This window comes from Tachypleus tridentatus, chromosome 10, assembly GCF_004210375.1.
Source record: "Tachypleus tridentatus isolate NWPU-2018 chromosome 10, ASM421037v1, whole genome shotgun sequence".
Taxonomy (NCBI): Eukaryota; Metazoa; Arthropoda; class Merostomata; order Xiphosura; family Limulidae; genus Tachypleus; species Tachypleus tridentatus.
In genome coordinates, this window is record NC_134834.1 from 101,721,027 (window position 1) to 101,748,958 (window position 27,932).

The 27,932-nt window shown below is 33.7% G+C and overlaps 1 protein-coding gene and 1 long non-coding RNA gene across 10 annotated transcripts in view; both read left to right on the top strand.

The window, feature by feature from the left end:
* The window catches only part of LOC143229972 (uncharacterized), an 87,181-nt gene that overhangs the window by 45,914 nt on the left and 13,335 nt on the right, over nt 1-27,932 (top strand). For 8 of the 9 annotated variants that reach the window (XM_076462880.1, XM_076462883.1, XM_076462876.1 and 5 more), the window contains 7 exons: nt 38-806; nt 3,400-3,532; nt 7,396-7,612; nt 14,644-14,898; nt 18,398-18,630; nt 19,001-19,153; nt 25,756-25,960. In XM_076462880.1, the coding sequence (XP_076318995.1) occupies nt 38-806; nt 3,400-3,532; nt 7,396-7,612; nt 14,644-14,898; nt 18,398-18,630; nt 19,001-19,153; nt 25,756-25,960 (1,965 nt within the window). The remainder of the gene's footprint in view (nt 1-37; nt 807-3,399; nt 3,533-7,395; nt 7,613-14,643; nt 14,899-18,397; nt 18,631-19,000; nt 19,154-25,755; nt 25,961-27,932) is intronic. The other variant, XM_076462885.1, reaches the window with a different exon arrangement.
* On the top strand, nt 7,619-11,146 carry LOC143229975 (uncharacterized). Its single transcript, XR_013016143.1, has 2 exons — nt 7,619-11,007; nt 11,063-11,146. It is a non-coding gene; the product is annotated as an uncharacterized LOC143229975 (long non-coding RNA).

Below are 27,932 nucleotides of genomic sequence, written 5' to 3' on the forward strand. Positions count from 1 at the left end.
ATTTGTATATAAAAACAATACTGTTATCAACGTACAGGTCGATGACGATGAATGTGGGAGTACCTCAACGGAATCCACAGTTTCTGACCATTTATATGAGACTGTTTGTTACCAGACGGTGTTATATAATGAAGTAACACAGGTTCACTGTGAAACCATTAATCCTGAAGTAGGAATACAAGAATGGAGCAATCCCTCAACTTGTAGCAAGACAGAGATCCATTCTGAAGATGACCATCATCTAGTGAGAAACCCGTGTTCAACGAAAAGCAATTCTGGTTTATTTATGCCTGTAAATATCGATAGGAAAAGAATGAGAAAAGGAATTCGCAGTTCTGTGTTACAAGGGAGGTTATCGGGAAATATGCAAGAATCGGGTAAATTAGGTAAAAAACAGTTGCAGTCAATCTCAAGGATGATAACATTACTGCAGAAGAAGAAGACCTCACAGCTTTCTAAAAATCAAATCAAAGAAAAATCTACATTTTATGTAAAGTCTTCAACAGATAACCTGCCAGTGAAAAGTAATGAGATTTCAACATCGAAGTCTATGATCCAGAATCCAAAAAAGCGAAGCCCTGTTAATGCTCTTCAGCGACCCAAAGCTCCTCCACCTCTTCCTCCTGTTTCTTCTTTATGTGTTGAAAGATCAGAAAATGTACCATCTACTTCAAGTACTGCACCTACATCATTAGATAAGAGAGGTCAAAGAGAAGCTCAAGAGGTGAAAGATTATGATACTCTGAGTGTCAAAGAAGTGAGGCCCAAAGAACTTGCTGTTTCTCCTTCCCACATGGAAGAAATGGGTACTTAGAGCTTTTTGTGTTCTCTATCTGTTCATGTGAGTGGCCGAGTATAGTTGTAAACATATACTGAATGCTTTCAGTTACATGTTTACCTACAAAGTTTGTCATTAGTGACTGTGTATTTATTGCTCTGTATTATCTGATGTTGAAAATAATGAAATTGAATTTTCAACTTTATTTACAAGATTATTTGCAATGCACACTCATTTCATCTAACAAATGTTTAAACCAGTTACCCTGACAAAATAAAAATTATAAATTGACAAGTCCGATATCATAAGTATATAAAAATGTTTAACGAGGTTCATATGACATCTTTAGGTGATTGTCACCAGAAGATAGTAAGTCATTTTGCTGAAACATATTTATCTCTTCTTATTTCCAATAAACCTAAAGTTGTACATTTAATATTTTCTCAGGTTACCTTACTATGCATAAATAAAAAGTTTCAGTTATTGTTTTGCATTTTTAGGTATTTTCATTAATGTACTAATTACTTTTATTTTCCAGTTGGTTATTTATAAAGTTCTATAATTATTTAAGCTTAGACACAGAAATCTGAAAAGAAACTAGTCCTTTATAATATAACCATTTTAGGTTACCATTTTAGTAAACATGTATCCAGTTTGCTTGGTTGGCTACAACATATCAAAGGACACTTTGGAATAAAGTTAAAAGGTTAAATAGGGACTTTGGATAGAAATGTAGTTACTACAGATATTAATGAAATTGATCAGGATTGACTGGGTACCAACTGGGAAAGTTGTCAGATGAAGACATTATTTCCTTTGTGTCTCATGAAGAAGGTTATAACAGTGAATCTGACATCAAAAATGACCCACCAAGTTTTATCAGTAATTCTAAATGAAGCAAAATCCAGTCTTAAAGACATCATCACAAGGTTCAACTAAACTGATGCATTATGAGAAGATGATGCTGTAATGTGTTATTTACTTAAAGCTGTTTAGGATTTTAAAGAAAAAAGTCCACTGACTATCTTTCTTTGGAAAGTGATTTGTTGCATATTTGACAAATACTTTATAATTTGTGTTTCCTGAGCAAGTCACTGGTTTGAATGAAATAATTTATTTGAAAATAATGACATAATATGCAACTGTGATTATGCAACTTGAGTAATTTTTGATGACAAAATAATGCACTGAAGAGTTTTTGTAGATAGGTAAGTTTTACTTTCGAGTTGTATGTGTATGTTTGTACCATCCTATTTATTAACAGTGTGTGCTACAAAGAGTTTATTGTAACCATGGTTACTGATTCAACCATCCAGGTATTTAAATAATGTGTAAGAAATGTTTTATTTCAAATGCATTAGTATGAATGAGGATTTCCTGTATATAAAAGTTAAATTTTAATATAATATGATACAGAGGGAGAGATAAACTGTCTATTGGACAATTGGCCATCATTTGCAACCATAAATAATAAGGTCAAACATCTTTGCCACAGAAGCATCCCAAAACACAGGGTAATTCATGTGAATTTAGGTCTGCAAAAGTGAATGAAGAACCCTGCTCACAATGTGTGTAACTGAATGGAACATTAAATGTTAAACACTGTAGCTGAAAGTTATAAGTGGAATAGTGTATTTATCTAACTGGTTGATTGGAAAAGCTGAGGTAACTTATCATTTTGCCAGACATTTTTAAAATGGTAGAGCTTTTAGTACATTTATTTTTATCATAACTTACAGCTATAGCCATAAGGTAAGTATATGGTGAGTCAAGACAGATGTCAAGGTGAACTGTGCACACTGTCAGGTAAACATGCTGATACCACTTTACCACAAAGAAATACCATTTTTGTATGAATTAGCTGCTAAAGTATGTACCAATGCTTTAAATGTCACCTTTGTTGGACTAAAATGTTCACACATTCAAGTCAGTTCCTCTGCAAGGTTGCACATACAAATTGAAATTGTTGCTGTACAACTTTTAGACATATCCCATGAACTTTTGTGGCTTTGGGTTCCTCACACAAACTTTTGGAAGTTCTTGTCTATGTGCAGTTGTTGAACTTTGAGAGCATATAAAGTGAAAAACCTCAATATACTGCCTCAAACCCTTCCTGTAGTATAATTTATGTTACACAGCATTAGTTCATTACATAGAACCCCATCAGTGATAGGAGAGACTGAAACCTACACAGTTCATCTTTGTTCATCAATTTTATCATAAATTATGGACAGACTTGTGTAAAATACATATTTTTTTGTACAGTATCTGTTAAATATACTTTAGCACAGACATTTCATGATAAAACTTCAAGAATTTTCTGTCTGTGTTGCTAAGACTTGTTTTATTAAACATTTTAATCTTGTGAGAGTGAAACATAAATGTATTTATACATAATTTTATATTTCTGAGAAATTAGGAAACATAGTAAGTATGATTTTGTGTTTCTCATATTTTACCTTTTTGAAACAGTTTTAAACCAATAATTATGGATGAAAATTTTCATGTTATTATTTGATATCTTTTTCACAAGGTTTTGGTACTAAATTATGTATAACATTTTATTTTGAAAACTATAGGCTTTTTATCAGTCAGAAATAATTATATTTTTAATGGTACAGAACAATCAAGCACAAAAGGACAGAATCCATTTAATGAGGAAACATCTCCCTTAAAGTTACCTTGTGCCTTACTTGGGAAAGACTCCCTCTTAGAATCCATCTTGTCATCAGTGAAATTGGATCCAGAGTTCAGGTACAGTTTCTTCAGTTTTTTGTCTGAAAAATGCAACATGGCCATTTCAAACCAGTTTGTGTGTTGTCTTTTTAATTTTTTCAATAAAGCACTGAAATATTTATAAATTTGGACAATGTTAACTGAAAAAGATAGAATCTAAGTAATATGAGATATAAAATGCATCTTTCATACTTCAGTAAAAAGAATCTGGTTTGATATCATGATAAATCTAATTCAGTAAAGTTTTTTTTTCCCATAAAATTTTACGGTGTGATTTTTCAATGCTAATAAATTAAAGGATTTGTTCGAGCCTAGACTCCAAATTTAGTTATACACCAGGTTATGGGTGATTTGTCAATCTTTTGGTGAGTTCTGTTTTGTTGGCCCTGATTTTTTTGTAAGTGATTGGACTTACTTTAGATTACAACTTAAATCAGGTTTTTCTACGTACTTAATAGTGGTTCATTCTAAACATCAGTTTATAAATTATAGAGGATGAGGTAAGGGTAATTGAGCTCTGAATGTGTACACTTTGTTTCTGGTTTGTATTAAATAGGTTTGTGAAATCTCAGTGAAAAGTCTTCCATGTGTTTTGTTCCAATTCTGGATGAATTAACAATTGAAAATAGGAGGGTGACACATTGTACTGATATGTTTCTGAAAAAGTGGATCTGTGACTATACTTAACCAACTGTTCTTCTACATCCACAAATCTCAGTGTTCACTTCATTAACTAGAAAGATTAACTTAGTTTCACAAACTGATTGGCATAGCTCAAGAGTTCTACCTCGTTCCATCCTTACTAATTATTGAAATGAAAAGTGAGTCTTCCTTCAAGGTTTCAAGATATACTTCCATGGTTGTTTAACCCAATAGCAATAGGTATCCTTCACTGCATGACACATTGTTTTAGTGTCTTAGATCCCAAATGTTATTAAGCTATTTTTTGTATATGTTATACCAATTAGCATAGCATAAAATCTTAACTGATGATTCGTATTGGAATAATATATGTTTTAAATTCTTAATTCTAAAAGGAGGAAATAAATCCTGAATATCCCTGGTGTGATGCATGTTTTCTTTAAGCATTTTCTCTTCTGTTTTATCCGTCACCCCTCCCAAAAGTAGGAGATTAAATTTAAATTACTAACTATGAGAATAGCCTTCAGTATTGTTGATACAGAGCTATCAAGATTAGACCCTACCTGTCATCTCCTTTCTTTCAGGATTTGTTAATAGTTCTATCTTACAATTAATCTTATGTTACCTATAATCAATAGAAATTCAAGGTTTTTATCTGTAAAGTGATGTATAACACTAGGTTCTGAACTGATAGTTGTCAGTTTCAGTCGGGGTATGCCCTCCATTCTCGTGGGAGAGCTTGCTAGTTTGGACAAATTTGCAACAATTCTTGTTGCATAGTTAGTAGCCCAAAAAACATTTTAAGAGTTTGGGGAGAATTGTATACTTTTTCCATTATTTAATTAAATAAAAAATTTATTGCATTACTACCATTAATATAAGTCCAAAAATTGAGGTTAAGTGTCATTGACAATCGACAGCAAGAAAAAAGAAAATTGGTTTTAATGTTTGTCCTGCTTATTCTTTATTTATTATGATAAAAGTAACTAAAATGTAGTAATAATAATATAATAAAAATGTTTCACAAGGCATGCATGCCAGCAGCTTGTAGTTGCTTGTGAGTAATGTGAGCTCCATGTTCCCAGTGTTATTTACAACTTATGGCATAGATGATAATTGGGAAGGTTCAAAGGGCAATAAAACAATAAAATTTAATTATAAATAGATGTATACTGTTAAGAGTTTAAAGCTATTTAGGATAAACATGTATAGTTTCATGCTATGTTTGAAGTCATTCTAGAAAGAAAGAATATGGTAGTTTATGGGGGGGAATACAGGTCAGTCAAATTGACCAACCCTGTTTTAAGTTAGGGTAGAGACAAATAACAACTAAAATATGAAGTTTTACTGAGAACAAACATATGAAGTGTATTTAGGAGACTTCAGAGATTTACACAAATGAAATTTGGGATTTTTGAGACAAAGAAAACTATCTTTAATCTTAATATGAAAAATGGTTTGTACGTGGATTATTCAAAAGAAATACTCAATATTTTCATGGTCAAATCTTTATTTTAGTTTATTTAAAAATAATTCACCAAAAATATGATTTTTTTGTGTGTGTATGTACACCCTATATTGCAAATTAGAAGTATTATATCTATAAAGATTAAACAAGTACGAAGAGGCCATGCAGTCAGTAAAATTGACTGAACACATGTTGAGAAAGTTGAGGTTCTGCCAAATAAGTCTGAATGGTGGTTTTCAGTTTTCCTCTTTTGTGTGGTTGGCTAAAACATTTGCCAAGTAAACCTGATTGGTGGATTTGAGTTCTCTCAAACTAAATTCTTCTATTCTTCAACTACTTGTACTCGGTCTTCCAGCCTTCATCTGCTTGATCTTAACTTTCTCCTCTTCTCATCCTTCCAATTAGAACTTTCAAACAAGTAAACAGATTCTGAACACAAAAGTAAATTGACTCTTGCTTATTGAAAAACTAGTCAGAATAACAGTCATCCATATATCTGATTTTACTGACTTTGTCACTAACTTACCACAGATATTATAGAACAGTGCAGTAATTATACAGGAATGGGTGCTACCAAGCCTAAACTTTCACTACTTATGATGCTGTCAGTGGTGGTTCTGATTATGAATTAAAGTTTTACAGTACAACCTCTACTGCATGAGACTTTTGTACTATAAATGTGCTGAGTGTTTTTCTATCTTCTATATGTGCTTTCCAAAGCCTATCAACCATGCAGCCCAAAGCTTCAGATACTCAAGGTGGTATAGCGTGATTTGTTGATTATGCTTGCAATTGTTGATGTAGCTAACATGTAGACTTGAACTTGGTGATTGGATGCTTTGTACTTATGAAGACATTTGTCACCATGTGGTGTTGGCACATTAGGCTAGCAGCATGCAGCAACTCACCTGAATATTTTTTAGTTCACCACAAATGATATGAGAAAAACTTTTGTAATAGCTTTTTTGCCATTTTTGAACTGTTATGTTAACAGCAGAACAATAAGTTATACAGATAATTTGATTTATGCTATATCTTTACTGCCAAATATCACTTTTTACAGGTTTTAACAGTTGATTTTGAGTTTGGAAGAAATGTGTGAAAGCAACTTTTTTATTGTTCTTGTAGACTTAAATTCATAAGAATTATCTTGTATATGGTTCTAGGAAGGTTCGTACTTTAACTGAAACAATTGTTGTTAAACTATTCTGTTTAGTTCTCTTTACTACCTTCTTTTAGTAAATTTTAATGTGATTTTTGATTGTTTAAACATGAAACAATGATTAAGTGTACAGTGGTGTTGTGATTTTTGATTGTTTAAACAAGAAACAGTGATTAAGTGTACAGTGGTGTTTCTAATTTCTTTATATCTTAATAATAATAAAAAGGCTTACACTTAACAAATACATGGTGAATAATCATGTATATAGCAACCCACTTATTAATATCACCATGAGTTTAAGATAATTTAACCTGATACAGAAGTTATTAGATTAGTTTAACTAAGTTTAACATTACAAACTATTTATATATTTTTATATGTATTATAACAGTTTATTATCTTTTAACATTTAAATGAAAGGTGAAATATATGGTCTTCTCTCCAACTGTTGTGAATGATTTCTCTTACATTATTTTTGATTAATTATTAAACAAAAAGGAATTGCTATTCCATGACACTTAACTACCCAGGAAGTGAAGCAAAATGGCAGAGTAAATGAGTACCATGTTTGTTTTGTAACAGATATGAAAATAATTGCACATTTTTCAGATTGTCAATAGTTAGCTCTGAATCATCAGCAACAAGGGAGGGATATATCAATATGAGTGATGTGGAATCATGTCCTCCATCTATTCGGGCTTCTGATTCTCGACCTATGATCACTGAAGACAAGGTAATGGATGTAAATGTATGCAGCGTCAGAAAACGATCAGGCACCTTGGTGAGTGAACAAAGTTATCTGTATTTCACAGAAGCAGAAAGTCAGGTAATTCGAGGATTGTTTTATCGAAGTTGTTGTTTTTTTTGTTAATTATTATTCACAGGGAGAAGATTGGGAAGATAATGGTTTAATGTGATTTAAGCAAATGTACATGTGCAAATATGTTTCTATTGCAGCAACAATATTGTTTGCTATATGCAAATCAGCAGCATAAACCTAATAGGACAGCTAGAAAGTCAATAGATATGTATTCCTGTTATTTATGGTATAAATATTTTGTTTAATTTACCCAATCTGGGCAAAAATGTATGGTTATTTTTGCTTCATAAATTGTCTACTATCTGCCATTTGGTGGACATAGCACATGCTCTGGTACTGCAGTGGTAAACATGTGTCTAGTGAATACACATGCTATAAATATTCATGTAGACTGTGTAATACATGAAGGCCAGACTGGTGGGAATGAGCATGTTTTTTAACAAATCAAGTAAAAATAAACAGTCTTGAGTAAAACAGTAAAATAAAATTTGGCTTTTGCTGTGAAAGGTACCACTGGTTTCTTGATAATGTGATTACCCACGTACATATAGCACATGAAATTTGCACAAAACACATTCTGGATTCTCCTGACACATTAATACTAATCTTATTGTCCTCTGTGCTCTCACTGGTGTTTCACTAATAGGTTTACATGAAAATTTCTAATGCATGATAATACATATACTATTGAAAACATCTTATTTAAAGACAAATGTCATTACTTGTTCCAGATATATACAGAAAAATGCAATTTCATACATGTTATGTATGAAATGATTGGTCTGTAACATAGCCTGTACGACTATTACCAACTTCCATAACTTCAGAAATAGTTTAAATGGCATATGGACAGATACCCATATTCTTTAACTTTCTCTCAAAACTGCTCAGATTTTAATGTTGTTTTGGTTTATTTTTTATGAGATTGGCTATGCCTACAATTTTTCTAGTTCACTGTATATTTATCATTCATTCTGTGTTTTAAAGTATTTATTATATTATACAGTATTTCATAAATTCATTTTTTTACAGTACATTAGTTATTAATTGCTATAAAGTTTTAAATATTTTAAATTATTTTTCACTGTGTATTCTATAGGAGTTAGGTGATTAATGGTATATGCTCATAGATTGATTATGTTTATCAATTGGCTAGTAAATCTTTTCTGACAACATGGTACATGTCCTCCCCATGCTTGGCAGTGACTATCTTTGAAACAAAGTATAAAGTTTGAAAACTACTCATTGTATTAACCCTTATAGGTTCTGGAATGTGAGTTTTCCCTGAATTTGTGGATTTTCAAGTTTTTCTTCCACATCAGTGATGTCGAGAAAACCCACTTGTAGAGAAATATATATGCAAAAACGACTCGTTTGGGTTGAGAAGATATTTTACATAGAAGACCAAACAACGTTTTGACCTTCTTCGGTCATCGTCAGGTTGAAGAAGGTCGAAACGTTGTTCGCTCTTCTATGTAAAATATTTTCTCAACCCAAACGAGCCATTTTTGCATATATATTTTTCTTCCACATGTTGGTGATTTTCTGTGAGTTCCATGATGCTTGTAATGCTTTGTAACCAGAGGGTTTGACATGTGATTGCAATATGACTCCCTCACTGGCTGTTTTCCACAGGTATTGAACTGTGTGGTACAGCTACGGCTACCTTGATTATATCCATATGAATACAGTTTATATACTGAATAAAGAGTAAAATTATTATTTTATTAGCACTAATATTTGCTGGAATGAAATTGTTTGTCTTTTAATTTATATTTCGGAGTATTGTTTGTTAATAATTTCTATGTTCTTGTAACCCTCTACTCAGTAATAGTGATTTATCAATATAGAATGGTAACTACACATGACATAGTCAGTCTGTTTATTTAAAAACAAACAAAAAAATCTTCAATCAAAATCAACAAACTCAGCGGCCCTGTTGAACTCTTTCTATTTGTAAAACTGTCTATTATGTACACTTCAATATATGACGTGTGAATAACCAATTAACAACTTAAATGTCCCCTAGTGGTTTTCTCAGCCATTTTAATCTGTGAAAAGGCTATCATGTTCTTTCAAACCAAAATTTCAAGGAGGTAGGTTGTGTCTTTCGTCTGCTCAAAATTTTATATTGTATTAGACTTAATTACAGCTTAGTTACTAAGCTCAATAAATTATAGTGGAATTCTCATATATCGGTATAGTTATTTATGATATTTTGGTTATTCAACTATATGTATAAAATCTATAAAAAAAATTTTCTCCAAGTGCAAAATTTTAATAATCTTAGCAAATTATGTTCAGTAGCAATCAAATTCAAAGGTTGTAGCAAGAAGAGATAATTGCTTGCTTTCATTTTTTTTATTTATTGTTCTATGTTTTAAGAAAAATGATTTTCATAATTATTTCTAAATAGTAATATATAATGTATAATAATTGAAATGTAACTGTACATTACAAAATATTGGTCCACTAAAACATAACCAAGACAAGGCCAGTTTGTAAAGATCAAAGGTCAGTTTTGTATTATTAGATACAGTAACATGAGTGCACATGCACCATGTCAATGCAAGTTGTGTAATATTAGCTTGGCATGACTGAAAGGCAAATATAATTAAAAAAGAGATGAATATATAACATTATGAGACTTAAGCTACTTACACTAAACATTTGTACTTTCACATTACAAGACATAGTCATTCTAGGATGGAAAAAGAGCATAATTTTTATTTATTTCCAAATTATTTCATGGTGGTTACAAAGTCTCACAGTAGACAAACCCCACCTAGTTAAGGTATAGAAAATATAAAGTCTTACTGAAAACAAACTTTGAAATGTATTTAGGAGGTTTTGGAGATTACACATAATATTTGAGATTTTGGGGTTAAAGTATAGTTTTCTGAATCATAACATGAAATTACTTTGCACTTGGACTAGTAATAAAACAGACTATTTTCACAAATAAATCTTTAGTAAAATATTTCATTAAAACCTCTGGTGTTTTTTTGTTCTTTTGTGTACAAAAAAACTTGCAATCTTCACTTAAAAGTCTATTAAATTTTGGGAAGATACACAAGCTGTAAGAAAAGTTGTGTAAATACTTAATGTGGGAATTGTGGCACAAATCTAAGGTCTATACTATGTGAAACTACACTGAGGTCTAAACTATGTGAAACTACACTGAGGTCTAAACTATGTGAAACTACACTGATGTCTATACTATGTGAAACTACACTGATGTCTATACTATGTGAAACTACACTGATGTCTATACTATGTGAAACTACACTGATGTCTATACTATGTGAAACTACACTGAGGTCTATACTATGTGAAACTACACTGAGGTCTATACTATGTGAAACTACACTGAGGTCTGTACTATGTGAAACTACACTGAGGTCTGTACTATGTGAAACTACACTGAGGTCTGTACTATGTAAAAACTACACTGAGGTCTGTACTATGTAAAAACTACACTGAGGTCTGTACTATGTAAAAATTACACTGAGGTCTGTACTATGTAAAAACTACACTGAGCTCTGTACTATGTAAAAATTACACTGAGCTCTGTACTATGTAAAAACTACACTGAGGTCTGTACTATGTAAAAACTACACTGAGGTCTGTACTATGTAAAAACTACACTGAGGTCTGTACTATGTAAAAACTACACTGAGGTCTGTACTATGTAAAAACTACACTGAGGTCTGTACTATGTAAAAACTACACTGAGGTCTGTACTATGTAAAAACTACACTGACAAACACCACACCAACATTATTTATAAAATACAATGTGATAACTGCCACGACTTCTACATTGGAGAAACAAGTAGAAAAATGGAAACCAGATTCAAAGAACATAAAAAGTCACCTTCACACATTTTCAAACACTGTAAGTCAAACACAACATAACCGTAGAAAACACTCAAATACTAAATAAAGAAACAAATGTAAAATTAAAGAAGCCTTACTTATACAACAACTCAAGCCCGAAATAAACCAATACAAAGGAACACCTTTATACCTATACAAAAAAAAATAATATAATAAATAATAATATAAAAGTATATATTCAAACATCTAAGCACACTCTCTACATTCCGACCTCAGTTACACAACCCCTTTCAAACATGTGGTCAGCTTCCGGTCAGTTACCTTTTTCTTTCTTTGTGAACCAGACGATGACCGAAGAAGATTGAAACGTTGTTTGTTCCTTTACGTAAAGAACTTTCTCAACCCAAACAAGCCATTTTTACATATATATTTTTCTCTACAAGTGGGTTTTCTCGACGTCACTGTAGAAATAATTCTTGTATACAGGAATACTCCACCATGACCAATTTACATGAAAACCAGACGTATCACATCATTGAGTAAATCCAGAACAACTACCTAACAAATCTGTTTTAATAAACTCTAAAAATTACTTGTTCTTAACTCACAAGATGTATCTAAAGTAAGACGCACTTTTGTATTTGTGTAATGTTTAGTTACTGCTGCTTTTGTACATCTTCACATGCTAATTTGGTAATTATATCCATTATATTATTTGCTGTTTCTCACAATATCACTATTGGTACTTGGACAATATTAAGTTATTTATAACACAACCACATAATTTGCAATCATGTAATATCTACCCTAACACTGTATTAAACATCTATAGCTGCACTTGGACACTGTATAAATGTACATATGGTCATGAAGACTCCATTCAGTGTGCTAAACACCATGTTAGTTATTGTTCATTCACAACAGTTACAAGAACAACATAATCTACTGTGGTGCAAAAAAAAGTTAATCATGAAACAGCAGGATTTGTTATATTGGAGATGAGTTGTACTTTACCCTGCAGCAAATTAACAAGTTTTTTCTTATTTTTATACAGAAATATGATGCATATAATAATAGTGGCATGTGTGGGAATACGTATTATTGAATGTACTAACCTCTTGCAGAATGGCACCTCTTATGCCGTAGATTGTAGATCCATGTACTATGGCTCTTTCCTACCTGTTTCTTGTATATTTAGCCCTAACTTCAACCTGTTAGGCCTATTTATCCATCAGAATTCAATTGATTACGAATGAGATGTTCTTAGGGCAGAAAGGTTTTGATCCATTCAGTTACTTCAGACACTAAAGTTGCACTGAAAGTACATTTTTGAAAGAAGTGGCAGAGGAGAGCTGTATGCTATCTACTTTTTCATTTTAAATATGGATTCCAGTCTTCCCTAATTGTTACACATTGATGCAACTTTATCCTATCTGTTAAACATCAGTGCTGCTCCACCATTCCTGTTGAACATGAATGCCATTACACCCTTCCTGTTAGAGGATGCTGTTCTATCCCTCTGTGTGTGTGTGTGCGTGCAACTTCTATAATCAGATATTACTAAACTACCACTAATTAATAAAATCATAATCAGGATGGATGAAATTGTAATTTTAAGTACCTCAACAACTCAGGAATTCAGGACTGTGTCAGTAGAGACACACAGATTTGTAAGTTATGTCGTTAATTCAACAGAATGTAATTTGTCACTAATAGTATAGCAAATGTTTATCATGAACACTTCACAAAGAAAGCAGGTCTAAATGCAGCAGTTTAATTCTCCTGATTGTGGTTTAGTTCTTTTTACTGGTGCTTACTGTACAACACTGTTCCTCTAGGTCGGTCAGACCTGCATGTACTTCCAAATACACAAAGCGTGTAACCTCAAACGACAGAAGCACTTTGCTCAGTTGAGTGTAATTTTAAGTCCAAACATTCTATAGGTTTCCTCCATTAATAGTTGTATTGATACAACAGAATAATATAATTTTAGAAAATGGTGGTTGACAAATAATTATATCATGCTCCTTATAAATAATATTCACCACACTAACACTTGTGACTTAATCAGTTGACATTCATTTATAAATTAATGTAAGTACAAAGTTAGAAAATGATATGTTTCTCTCTCATTGTTTTTCTGCTGATATGTAGTGATTGAATGAGTCTTAACTAAAAACATGTGTTGATTGGCATGAAAACATCAATATGATGTTTTTTTCTCTATCATAGCTAAAATCATATGAATTCTAATCACTTCTTGTTTTGTACCTGCAAACAGAGTTTTTCTGTAGACAGAATACTTGTATTAGAAATTAAACTCCAGTTTGATCACAAAGTAAGCTTTAGGTGGTGATAAACAGTTATAGCTTTTATCCATTGTTATGTAGTCACCTGTGGATAATCGGTTATATCACTTACAAAATGTTAGATTGTTAACTGTTGATAATAAGATATAGCTTTATCCATTGTCATGTGGCCATCTAGGGATAATTAGTTTCAGCACTTGTCAAACAAAGAGAATATCATCCTGCATAAACATTACAGTGTAGAACACTTGCCATTGGGATGTCACACTGTCATCAAGTAGGTCATATTTTTGTTGACTGTTTCCCAGTACATAGAAGTAAAGCTTACTATTTACCCTTTCTGCACCTTACTATTCACCCTTTCTGCACCTTACTATTCACTCTTTCTGCACCTTCTCCATTTTCAGTCCAGCAATATTAGCAGTGTATTTGTACAATTTCTTCCATAACATTTCTGTGTAAGACTGTCCTGAACAAATTCTGTTTAATATCAGGTTGTAAACTGAAAGACTTGCTACAGGTTATACAGTATAACCACATCTATAGAAAGAGTGCATGTAACAAATGTATACTGAGAATAGTTACAGGTTATATAGGATAACTACAGACAAGAATACATGTAACTAATGTATAGCCAGAGTTGCTGTAGTTCTATCTATTGACAAGAGTACATGTAACTAATGTATAGCCAGAGTTGCTGTAGTTCTATCTATTGACAAGAGTACATGTAACTAATGTATAGCCAGAGTTGCTGTAGTTCTATCTATTGACAAGAGTACATGTAACTAATGTACAGCCAGAGTTGCTGTAGTTCTATCTATTGACAAAGTATGCGTAATTACTAATTTTAGAGCATAAATTATAGTGTGTTTTTTTTTTTTTAAATCAGGAAACGGTTAATTCATTATTTGAAGAGGAACCTCTCTATCAGTTCTATCAAAAGGATTTCCAGGATAGAGCTAATTGTATTCAGCAGTGTGAAGACTCTGATTCTGAGGAAAACATCTACAGTTGCCTTAGGAACCAGTCACCAGATAGTGAAGAATCAAGTTCTAGTCAGAGTTTAATATTTAAGCAGTCTTCAACTGATCTACGGCAGATATCATTGGGTGGAAGGAGATCATTATGGTGTGAACTTCCTGAGGTGTGACTAGTTTATAATAAACATAAGAGATTGTTGTGTTAATATTAATACTCAGGCTTTCTAAGATAAATTGAATGTTTAAATTGAAAATTTTGTAATAAACTGTATATTTGTATTTCTTGAGGAAAGGTACAATTATTTTACTCCTTTGTGTAGCTGATTTTTAAATATAAAATATAATATTTGACCTTGTTTTTTAAGTTGAACTTACTATGATTGTTGTACAATGAATTATTGTAACAAAACAAAATCTGTTAACTGCACTATGAAAGTTGGAAACTGTACCCTTATCATTTATATGAATGACATAAAAACAAAATTCATGATAGAAAAAGAAGAAACTGGTTGTGTAAACATTCTTAAAGTGAATAAAAACATTCAGTATGAAAATTAACCAAAAAGTATTCATGGTGGAATCTATCGTAAACTGATTTTCCAAATACAATAAAGTGAGTGTCAGAACATTAAAAGGTCATGAAGTACAAGTACTTATGAACCAACAAAAATGTGAGAAACAAAATTGAGTATAAGAGTTGAAACAAAAACTGAGTAACCTGTAACTATAATTAATAACACAATTAATTAAAACTGAACCAAGAGAAATTAACATTTATGGAACAATAACAGAACTTGCCAGACCATTCAAGAACAGAAAGAAATGGTCCAGATTAAACAAAAAACTTGTTTTAAACATGAAAACTGAAATTGTAACTAAACTCTGAACTAACATTAGAAGTTTTCTACTTAAGTTGTATAATAATGGAATGCAATAGTTTATTAAATAGGATGTTTAGACTGAGTTTTGGATGTATACAACTATTTCAGTTCATGTTTGATACAAATGTTTAATTTAGTTATTCCTTAAATTGATAGTTTATCACATACTTGTTTACATAACTTTGAACGTATCATACATTGTGTAATTTGTTTGTTGTGAATTGGTACTTGTTTTTGTATAACGTTATTAGAACCTTCTAGGTTTTCTCATTGTTTTCATTGAGTATTGTTTCATCATGATATCTCGTGTCGAACATTCTAGGCCGTGGTCTGGCTATAAATACATGCATAAGATGTAGTTTGAATGATTAAGACATTGATGGTTATATATACAGGGTGTCCCAAAATAACGTTTACACTCTTTGGATCATTATAACTTGCCTTGTTTATTGATTTTAACAATGAAACAAGATACAGGTGATAGCCAAAGGATTTATTTAAAGATTTAATACTGAAATCAAGAGAAAAAATAACAAATAAAATTCTTCCCAAGGAAAACTCTCCTTGGTTGAAATTGTAAAATGTCACAATTTGCTTCCTTCACTTCAGGTGTTCAAACTGAAATCCGTTCTGCTCCAGACACATCTCATAACGGGAAGAAATGGAAGTACACACATCAAACACCATCTCATCTGGTATTAAAGCACATTGTTCTTCAATTGCAACTCTCAATTCGTCAATTGTTGCCCTTTTTGTGCTGTAAACGTTGTCTTTCAGAAACCCCCACAAAAAGAAATCCATGGGTGTCAAATCTGGTGATCTAGCAGGAAATTCTACACTTCCTCTTCATCCAATCCATCTGTCTGGCATAGTTGCATCCAGATAAGCTCTCACGTCGCGATGGAAGTGGGGAGGAGCACCATCCTGCTGGAAGAAACACTCTTCTTCTCCAAATTGTTCTTGGATGTGTGACATGGCAAACTCTTGTAGCATGTTGAAATAATTCAATCTTGTTACGGTGTCTTGGAAAACGAATGGTCCGATGAGTCCCCTAGCAGACAGACCACACCACACAGTCACTCCAGGCAAATTCAAGTGATGTTCCTCTGTAACATGTGGATTTTCTGTTGCCCAGTAGGTGCAGTTGTGTCGATTTATTGAGGCATTCAGCTTAAACGTTGCTTCGTCACTCCAAACAATTTTGAGTGGAAATTCATCATCGCCTGCACATCTAGCAAGATACCATTCACAGAACTCAACCCTTCAATCAGGGTCATCTTCATTCAGATCGTGAACAAGCGATGGGATGAAACTTTTGAATTGGGAACGCTTCAAAATGCGATGAACGCTGGATTTAGGGATACCTGTTTCACGAGACAGTTGGCGCACTGATTTTCGTGGAAAATTCAGAACATTATCAATGACCTCTTGCTCTCTTGTTGGGCTTGTTGATGGTCCTTTTCGACTGAGCAACCCTTTTTCATATGGTGGAGAGTTCCGTGTTCATCAAACTTGGCGATGATGCGTGAAATGCTGGGGCGAGGTGGCGCATCCATTATAACGTCTTTGCACTTCAGCTTTGTTTTCAACTTTCCAAAAAGTTTTGAGAATGAATATTTTGTGCTCGATTGTAAGCTGATTATCTGCCATCCTTGGACACAAGTCAAATCTGAAACAAAAGAAACGGTTTATTAGCTATACACAGTCAAAGAGTGTAAACGTTATTTTGGGACACCCTGTATATATAGAGAGATTAGTTTGTTAGACACAGCTAATTATATAGATAGATAAATCTAGACTACGTGATTAGCCACAAAGAGTGTATAATAGCAGCTTTTAAAGTGAAGTTATTATAGATGGTATTGTAATAATAGAGTAGAGGCAAATAATTTGTATTTTCATTTGCATTTTTAAGTAACTGAATTAGACCATGTGAAATTTGAAAAAATCAACGATTTAAAGTTCTGGATACAAGTGTGATAACCACAGTGTGATGAACATTTACATTTATACATTTGACTTATTTTAATATTTTATTTTAAAACAAGTGGACTATATGCTGTTTGTTTATTGTTGAAATTTATCAACAAGTCACAGACACCTACTGTAAAGAATCCTGCCCGTGTATACAACAACCCTGACAGAATATTTCTATATTGAAGAAACAAGTAGAAGGAATGACCACATATAAGGAACATGATTAACAAAGAGTCAAAACTAAATGTGTATGTGATTGAGAAACAACATGAAATATAAACCATAAAAAATGTTAATGTTGAAAACTGAGGAGATCCTGAAGATAAAACTGAAAACACTAACAATAAAAAAACTGAAACCTAACATTAACAAGATATCATTATATTTGTATTAAGGCAATTACATTTAAAACTAGGAGGGCTACTGTCATAAACCTAATTGTGTGATTTGATGTAATTTGAATGCACTTGTATCTTAAATGATCGTATCTGACTGTTAGAAATTACATGTTTTACAATAAGAAATCTGTTATCTGACAGGTAGCTAATTCAGAACTTGATGCATAACTTTGTCTCAACTGTAGAGCTTTAGCTCAGTATGAATTACCCTGTGAGAACCTCATCTGTAGCTTGAATTTGCTTTTGATTGTATGGTGTCTCTTGATAATGTACATTGTCATAACACATTTATCTTTTAACTCAAAGAAGAAACCATATAGTTTTAATTTTAAGGGCTCTTGTGTAATAATCTGTATTATAAAACTAATTCTTAACTTGTAAATAGGAAATTTTTGTTTTTTAATCAGGTGATAAATAGTGGTCTTCTTCAAAACATCTTGCCCCAAGACCTAAAGTTGCAGGAGGCAATGTTTGAAATCATTACTTCTGAAGCTTCTTACCTTAAGAGCTTAGATGTTCTATTAGAACACTTTATGAATTGTTCAGAATTCAACGAGTTCTCACCCAACTGTGTCTTAGAACGCATGGAAAGAGAATACCTATTTTCTGATATTGTGCCTGTTAGGGAAGTTAGTCAGAGGTAAGTGTAGTCTACATTATTACTTGTTTTGTATTATCACTAATCTGTTTTATTGTAATAGATACATGTGATTTTCACCATTATTTGTGCAAGGTAATAGCTGGTTCATGCTGTAATTTTACTGTTAAATGAAAAAAATTGTAAACCAAACAATTTGGGTTAAAATTTCTGTGTTCCAGTAATAAACTTCTGATAAAATCAGGTCTTTCAGAATTTAAAAAAAAATATATAAATTATTGATTTTATTTTGAATAAGAATATTTAGACGTGATATTATTTTTCAAACCCCAAGTTTTTTTAGCTGACAATTGTACAATATATTTGTTGAAGCAAGAAGTCAGTTGAGAGTAAACTTTACTTTTGTTACTAGGTTACTGGGTGACTTGGAGAAAAGATGGAGTGAAAATCTGTACATAAGTGATATTTGTGATATTTTGTATGATTATGCATCCACAAAGTTTTCAGTTTACGTGAAATACTGCACCAACCAGATATACCAAGAACGGACCTTGAAACAATTAAAGTAAGTGGAGGACAAAACGTTGTAGTGAAACTTGTTAACAGTTATAATTTCTTAACCATAATAAGCAGCATGTAATAGAAACTTCAACTAATAAATTTTATTCTAAGAAAGTATATATTTTGTTGTTTAAATGTTAGAGTAATTTGGAAAGACTTGCTGACAATACCAATCACGTTTTATACTAATGAAGTTGAAATATAAGAATACTGAAGTATTATGTTGTTTACCCCAAGAAGAACTGAGCAGTTAGTGGACTATCACAATCAGGCCCGTTAGCTGATTGTATTTAATTAATCAACTGCTCACATAGGATTAAACAGTTGAAATAATAAAATAGTGACAACCAGAAGCACCAAGTTCATCTGATTAATTATTTTGTGAGATGTAACTGTGATTAATTAAGCTAAACAACCTTCAATTAATTTAATATAATTAGAAATTGTAATGGCAAATATGGTTAATTTGATAATTGGAAAAAATTGAAAATGGTAATAATTAGAAGCACTACTTTGGATTAGTTAATTATTTTCATGGTATTAATAAATTTAATTGTAATTTTGATTAACTGATTATTTTGTGTGAAATAAATTGATATAATCAATATTCATAGGGATCTGATTAATAAGCTTTACTAAGAAGTATACACTAGAAAATTTGAGTGTTGGGTGCGGTTACGTCATCAGTTACTGTTGTAGATCAAAAAACAAAGTTAGTAACAGTCTATAATGACACTGACACCAGTTATTTCTTCTACTATAATTATCCAACTAATCTAATTTTTTTAACTCACTCATTACAAACGTTTTTTTTTATTTCCATCTTCGAGTGTGGTTTTGAGAGAGGCTGCTGTGAGAAATTATGAACAAGAAGAAATATAACATTAAATGACAGTGAAACAACTAATTAGACAGTTGTAAATTGATAGTGCAAATTTTAAATGCAAGTCAACAAATATGATATGGACTATGACCCACACCCACTGTGATAGGGTTAATTGGCTCTAAGTCAAAAGCAAACTAACATCATGTGGAACTTGCTCATGTAGATTTCATTCAGTTGATAAATTGCCATATGCTGTTGCACATCTGAGAATAATTACCACATTTAACTCAGTAATGTGGCTGTTGTTTAGCTTACAGGCAGTAAACTATCTTTAGAATGTTTGCTGTAGAGAAATTAATGTGAACTGGCAGTCATGTAGAATAACATTAATGATTTCAGGGCTGTATAATTTGTATGTGCATTAAAAGACCATCATGTAGAATAACATTAATGATTTCAGGGCTGTATAATTTGTATGTGCATTAAAAGAGCATCATGTAGAATAACATTAATGATTTCAGGGCTGTATAATTTGTATGTGCATTAAAAGAGCATCATGTAGAATAACATTAATGATTTCAGGGCTGTATAATTTGTATGTGCATTAAAAGAGCAGAATTTTACTAAAGATCACTTAGATAATGTAATATTTAATAAAATACACAAATTTAGTTAAAATTTAATTTAAAAATGTTTTTTTCATTTTCAACAGCAAAAATGTAAATGACCTTGACAAATGTAAAAAAAGTAACATAGTTGATGTCCAGAATTTGGGTTACCCCCAAAATAAAGATTAACATTAAAAATGTCAGTGTCCACTTGTTCAGCAAGTGGGGTTCTGTCTTCAGTGTTAGTACCTAGTGTGTTTTCTTCTTGTAATAATGACAGCCAGACAGTGTATTCTCTTTTGGATCAGTCTAGTGAACATCTGATGTTCCATTTGCAGACTAGGGCAACTCCAATCTCCTCCAGATAAGTTAATACTACTGCCTGCAGTATATTTCAAGCAAGTCCAGTCTCTTGGTACTCATTAGCCTGACCCTGTGTGATTTTGCCTTTTCATTCATTAGAATGGAATCTGGACCTATCCTCACAAAGACATTCAGGATCTCACCCCTGTTCCTTTTTCCATATCATTATTACGGATATTGTACGTACACATCTGCATATCTCCCATTAGGTTGTCTCCACACTCAAGTACATCCATCTTGATAATCCAGAGACAGTATTTGGACACCTTTGTGAAGAGAACATTTGGCCAAACAGTCTGTATCAAGTTCAAATGTTTTCTACACCATTCAAATCTGTGCTGTTGATGTGTGGCTGTCATTGGAACTTGTACTGGTCTCATTTTCCTATTCTCAGTCCAAGTGTTTCTCACTGTTTTGGTGGAGGAAGTACCTACAAAGTATCTATAAAGACCTGTACTGTTCAATATTTCATTTCTACTTACTGATGTAACAAACTATTGGTCCTACTGATTTGTTGTTGCCCTTTGCTGACCACTACTACATCTTCTGTCCACTCTTTCTGTCTTTTGAAAGTGAATGCATATAGACTACACTTTGACTGACTGCTACTGTAGCAGAAATCCTTCTCTGAAACACTCCTCATTCCCCATGAGAGCTCCTGCATCATCAAGTAGAACCTATGTAGCATGAAAGTACACTGAGTGAAATAGTTAAGCTACAAAATGTTATGGAAGTTTTGGAATGCTGTATGATTGTCTAATTAAATAAAGGACCTCAAGGTGCTTCCAATACTTTAAATATTCCAAGAAAAAGGGTGACTCGCTTCCTGCTATATTGTGATGGAAATGCTTTACCACATAGTCTTAAAAGCATTTTATTATTGCAAAAGACATGTCAAACAAAGCAACTGCACAAATATTATTTATTATTTTACAACATAGTTGTATGTAATAAACTTAACTATAAAATAGTGATCTGATTCCATAGCATATTTCATATAGTGTGTGTGTGTGTGTGTAATATGGCTTAATGACTTTATTGGTTAAATGGTGAATGCTGATTTACGTTTCACTTCAACCCCATGTTAAAATCCTGAAGGATGGCCTGTAAATTTTTCAGTTTTTGAGTTTTAAAAGTACTTTAAACATCTTTGTTACCAACTACTTATTGCAGCAGTAAGATGATACGTCTGAGAATTGACATACTGTGAACACTTGGTTTCCAAGATGAAAGTTTGCAGTTAGCTATAGAACTCAATGTTTCATACCTCAAAATGTAGAGTAATTTATCTCAGATCATATGTTAGTTCCACCAGTAAACTAGAGAACTTTCATTCTTGTTTGTAGCCTTACATTCACAGGTTTGTCTAGGTTTTAATCTCAGATTTGTCTACATTCTAAACAAAAACCAACAATAAATCACAGAAACTTCATTATATTTATTTGCATTACATTCATTGGTTGGTTTTGTGAAAGTATAATAAAAAAATTTTAAGTTCATAAAGACAACTATGGATTAATATATACATAGCCTGACCAGCTACAGTAATATGTAAAGTTCTGGTGCTACAAAAACGCACTTACACAAGGAAGTCAAAACTTCAAAAACTGAAATACCTTAATTATATATAAAAAATATTAGTCTGAACAAATTGTATAGTTACAGTTATTGGTAAAAATAGGACTAATTTTTAAGTTTTTGTAGTTTTGATTTTCTTGTTTCAACACCTTTTGTATCCTTGTGTCTTTATAACATTTAAACATTTTCTATTATAAAAGTTAATCTCATTTTTTATTATCTATATTATTGTGTGCCAGCAAGACTAAGCATTGGGTGCTTGTATAACTCATATCTGTATTGTTGTGTGCCAGCAAGACTAAGCATTGGGTGCTTGTATAACTCATATCTGTATTGTTGTGTGCCAGCAAGACTAAGCATTGGGTGCTTGTATAACTCATATCTGTATTGTTGTGTGCCAGCAAGACTAAGCATTGGGTGCTTGTATAACTCGTATCTGTATTGTTGTGTGCCAGCAAGACTAAGCATTGGGTGCTTGTATAACTCATATCTGTATTGTTGTGTGCCAGCAAGACTAAGCATTGGGTGCTTGTATAACTCATATCTGTATTGTTGTGTGCCAGCAAGACTAAGCATTGGGTGCTTGTATAACTCATATCTGTATTGTTGTGTGCCAGCAAGACTAAGCATTGGGTGCTTGTATAACTCATATCTGTATTGTTGTGTGCCAGCAAGACTAAGCATTGGGTGCTTGTATAACTCATATCTGTATTGTTGTGTGCCAGCAAGACTAAGCATTGGGTGCTTGTATAACTCATATCTGTATTGTTGTGTGCCAGCAAGACTAAGCATTGGGTGCTTGTATAACTCATATCTGTATTGTTGTGTGCCAGCAAGACTAAGCATTGGGTGCTTGTATAACTCGTATCTGTATTGTTGTGTGCCAGCAAGACTAAGCATTGGGTGCTTGTATAACTCATATCTGTATTGTTGTGTGCCAGCAAGACTAAGCATTGGGTGCTTGTATAACTCATATCTGTATTGTTGTGTGCCAGCAAGACTAAGCATTGGGTGCTTGTATAACTCATATCTGTATTGTTGTGTGCCAGCAAGACTAAGCATTGGGTGCTTGTATAACTCATATCTGTATTGTTGTGTGCCAGCAAGACTAAGCATTGGGTGCTTGTATAACTAATTTGATTTTTAATGCTTGTCAGACTCTCTACTGATCTACCATTAAATCTAACTGCATATCCAAAGTAGCACATTATATTTGTGTCATATAGAAAATTAAAATTAAACAGCCAAGCAAAATAAAATTAAAAGGAAGGACTACATTAAAAATGCTAATTCTAAACCTGTGATAAATAACATTTAAGTGATAGAGAAAAAGCTCACACAGAACAAAATTAAAAATGCTACATAAATTAAACAGGTTATAATGTAGGATATAAAATGTGCCCAGAATTTTGGAGGTACTGCAAAAATAGGACCCACATTTGTTTCTCCATTTGCCAGTTTCCATTGAAGACATTCATAGAAATCAAATAAAATTAACAAAAGAAACATAAGGTTAGGAAAACAAGATGTGGTTGCTTAGCTGACAGTTAAGAGAGCGAGATGTGGGTGCTTAGCTGACAGTTAAGAGAGCGAGATGTGGGTGCTTAGCTGACAGTTAAGAGAGCGAGATGTGGGTGCTTAGCTGACAGTTAAGAGAGCGAGATGTGGGTGCTTAGCTCACAGTTAAGAGAGCGAGATGTGGGTGCTTAGCTGACAGTTAAGAGAGCGAGATGTGGGTGCTCAGCTGACAGGAGAGCGAGATGTGGGTGCTTAGCTGACAGTTAGGAGAGCGAGATGTGGGTGCTCAGCTGATAGGAGAACGTGATGTGGGTGCTTAGCTGATAGTTAGGAGAGCAGTGTGGGTGCTTAGCTGACAGTTAGAGAGAGAGATGATGTGGGTGCTCAGCTGATAGGAGAACGTGATGTGGGTGCTTAGCTGATAGTTAGGAGAGCGAGATGTGGGCGCTTAGCTGATAGTTAGGAGAGCGAGATGTGGGTGCTCAAATGACAGTTAGGAGCGAGGTGTGGGTGCTCAAATGACAGTTAAGAGAGATGTGGGTGCTTAGCTGACAGTTAAGAGAGCGAGATGTGGGTGCTCAGCTGACAGGAGAGCGCAGATGTGGGTACTTAGCTGACAGTTAGGAGAGCGAGATGTGGGTGCTCAGCTGATAGGAGAACGTGATGTGGGTGCTCAGCTGATAGTTAGGAGAGCGAGGTGTGGGTGCTTAGCTGACAGTTAGGAGAGCGAGATGTGGGTGCTCAGCTGATAGGAGAACGTGATGTGGGTGCTTAGCTGATAGTTAGGAGAGCGAGGTGTGGGTGCTCAGCTGACAGTTAGGAGAGCGAGGTGTGGGTGCTCAGCTGACAGTTAGGAGAGCGAGGTGTGGGTGCTCAGCTGACAGTTAGGAGAGCGAGATGTGGGTGCTCAGCTGACAACACGTTGATGTTGCCCTTCAATGGCTGTAGACATGTTGTCGGAAGGCAGCTTCTCTAAAGAAAAACAAAAGATGTTATCACATGAAGGTAAGATAAACTTGCCTGCTGAAGTTGGCATTGTAGCCTCCATTATAATAGTAAAACACTAATGTAACTCGGTTAGTAGTATAGTACAAAAATTGCACTATAGAGTTATAAAAACCCAACCAAGTTGTGTAAACTGTTTGATAGACAGTGTATCCCCACTGCAGTATGGGTCCTACTTCTTTATACATTCCACATTACAACCTGTACACTGGGGAACCTTTTGATTTATGTAGAATCTTCAATTTTTGTTTGGACTTGTTCAGTTAATTTTTATATATCTATATATATGGACACACACATTAGTATCCTTTTCTGTAACAAAAATAACTCATTGGGACCCAAGATGGAAGAGATCTGTGAAATAATTATAGCAGTAAGATTAACACTTGTAATTTCACCTGTGTGCTTGTCTGAAAAAGTAACTTATTTACTTAAAAATTTGTTGACACAGTGAAATTTTAATATATTCCATAAGCAGTATATAGCAATTTAAGTGGCCATACAAGTACAGTTAGGTTTAATTTTGCTCAATCGATACTGTGAAATAGTAATTTGAAATATTCAGACATTTCAAAGGTGGTTTTATGTTGGCAGTTTTTATTATGATCATGTTGTTTTATCATGATCCCCTACTATTAAGTACTACCATAGTTTATGACATGTTAAGAAATGTATTTGAGTTATTAGCTGGTATTTTCACTTTACTAGGAAAAACAAACCAGAGTTTGTGGAGATATTACGAAGATTAGAGGCTAATCCAGTGTGCCAGTGTCTTGATATGCATTCATTCCTGATCCTGCCCATGCAAAGAATAACTCGTTTTCCATTGTTAGTTGATGCAATTTTCCACAGGCTTCCACAAGACTCTCCAAAGTATGAACTATGCAAGTCAACATTGGCAGCCTTAAATAAAGTATGATTATTTCTTCAATTGTTTCTTTTTAAATTCTTTTCCACCTTTTAGTACAATCCAGAAATAAAACTAACTTCATGAATGCAAGTTTTGTTAATCATATTTTAAACTGAAACAAATTATAATTACGTTCCAAGCTTTAATTTTATTTTCCTACATTCCAATTGTCAGTAGGTTTCATAGATAAAAAAACTATTATTTCTGGCAGTTAAGAGTTTCTTTTACTCACATTTCATACAAGTTCTGTCATAATGAACACAAATTTACATAGTGGAATAAAACTGTTAAATACAATTATTTTTGTCAAATAAAACTGTTAAATACAATTATTTTTGTCAAAACTGTGGTGACAATACCAGTCAGTCAGTTTTATCATTTACTACTGATTGTAAGTTATACATTTCTTTATATAATGATGATGCTCTTATTGGTTGTGTGGTGTACGGTGTGAGCAGTGTCTGATGATGCTGTTATTGGTTGTGTGGTGTACGGTGTGAGCAGTGTCTGATGATGCTGTTATTGGTTCTGTGGTGTACGGTGTGAGCAGTGTCTGATGATGCTGTTATTGGTTGTGTGGTGTACAGTGTGAGCAGTGTCTGTTGATGCTGTTATTGGTTCTGTGGTGTATGGTGTGAGCAGTGTCTGATGATGCTGTTATTGGTTCTGTGGTGTATGGTGTGAGCAGTGTCTGATGATGCTGTTATTGGTTGTGTGGTGTACGGTGTGAGTAGTGTCTGATGATGCTATTATTGGTGTGTGGTGTATGTATGGTGTGAGTAGTGTCTGTTGATGCTGTTATTGGTTCTGTGGTGTATGGTGTGAGCAGTGTCTGATGATGCTGTTATTGGTTGTGTGGTGTACGGTGTGAGTAGTGTCTGATGATGCTGTTATTGGTTGTGTGGTGTACGGTGTGAGCAGTGTCTGATGATGCTGTTATTGGTTCTGTGGTGTATGGTGTGAGCAGTGTCTGATGATGCTATTATTGGTTGTGTGGTGTATGGTGTGAGTAGTGTCTGATGATGCTGTTATTGTTTCTGTGGTGTACAGTGTGAGTAGTGTCTGTTGATGCTGTTATTGGTTCTGTGGTGTATGGTGTGAGCAGTGTCTGATGATGCTGTTATTGGTTGTGTGGTGTACGGTGTGAGTAGTGTCTGATGATGCTGTTATTGGTTGCGTGGTGCACGTGTGAGTAGTGTCTGATGATGCTGTTATTGGTTGTGTGGTGTATGGTGTGAGTAGTGTCTGATGATGCTGTTATTGGTTGTGTGGGTATGCACGGTGTGAGCAGTGTCTGATGCTGTTATTGGTTCTGTGGTGTATGGTGTGAGCAGTGTCTGATGATGCTGTTATTGGTCCTGAGGTGCAACGGTGTGAGCAGTGTCTGATGATGCTGTTATTGGTTCTGTGGTGTACGGTGTGAGCAGTGTCTGATGATGCTGTTGTTGGTTGTGTGGTGTATGGTGTGAGCAGTGTCTGATGATGCTGTTATTGGTTGTGTGGTGTATGGTGTGAGCAGTGTCTGATGATGCTGTTATTGGTTGTGTGGTGTACGGTGTGAGCAGTGTCTGATGATGCTGTTGTTGGTTGTGTGGTGTACGGTGTGAGCAGTGTCTGATGATGCTGCTGCTATTGGTTGTGTGGTGTATGGTGTGAGCAGTGTCTAATGATGCTGTTATTGGTTCTGTGGTGTAACGGTGTGAGTAGTGTCTGATGCTGTTATTGGTTCTGTGGTGTATGGTGTGAGCAGTGTCTGATGATGCTGTTATTGGTTCTGTGGTGTACGGTGTGAGCAGTGTCTGATGATGCTGTTATTGGTTCTGTGGTGTACGGTGTGAGCAGTGTCTGATGATGCTGTTATTGGTTCTGTGGTGTACGGTGTGAGCAGTGTCTGATGATGCTGTTATTGGTTCTGTGGTGTACGGTGTGAGCAGTGTCTGATGATGCTGTTATTGGTTCTGTGGTGTACGGTGTG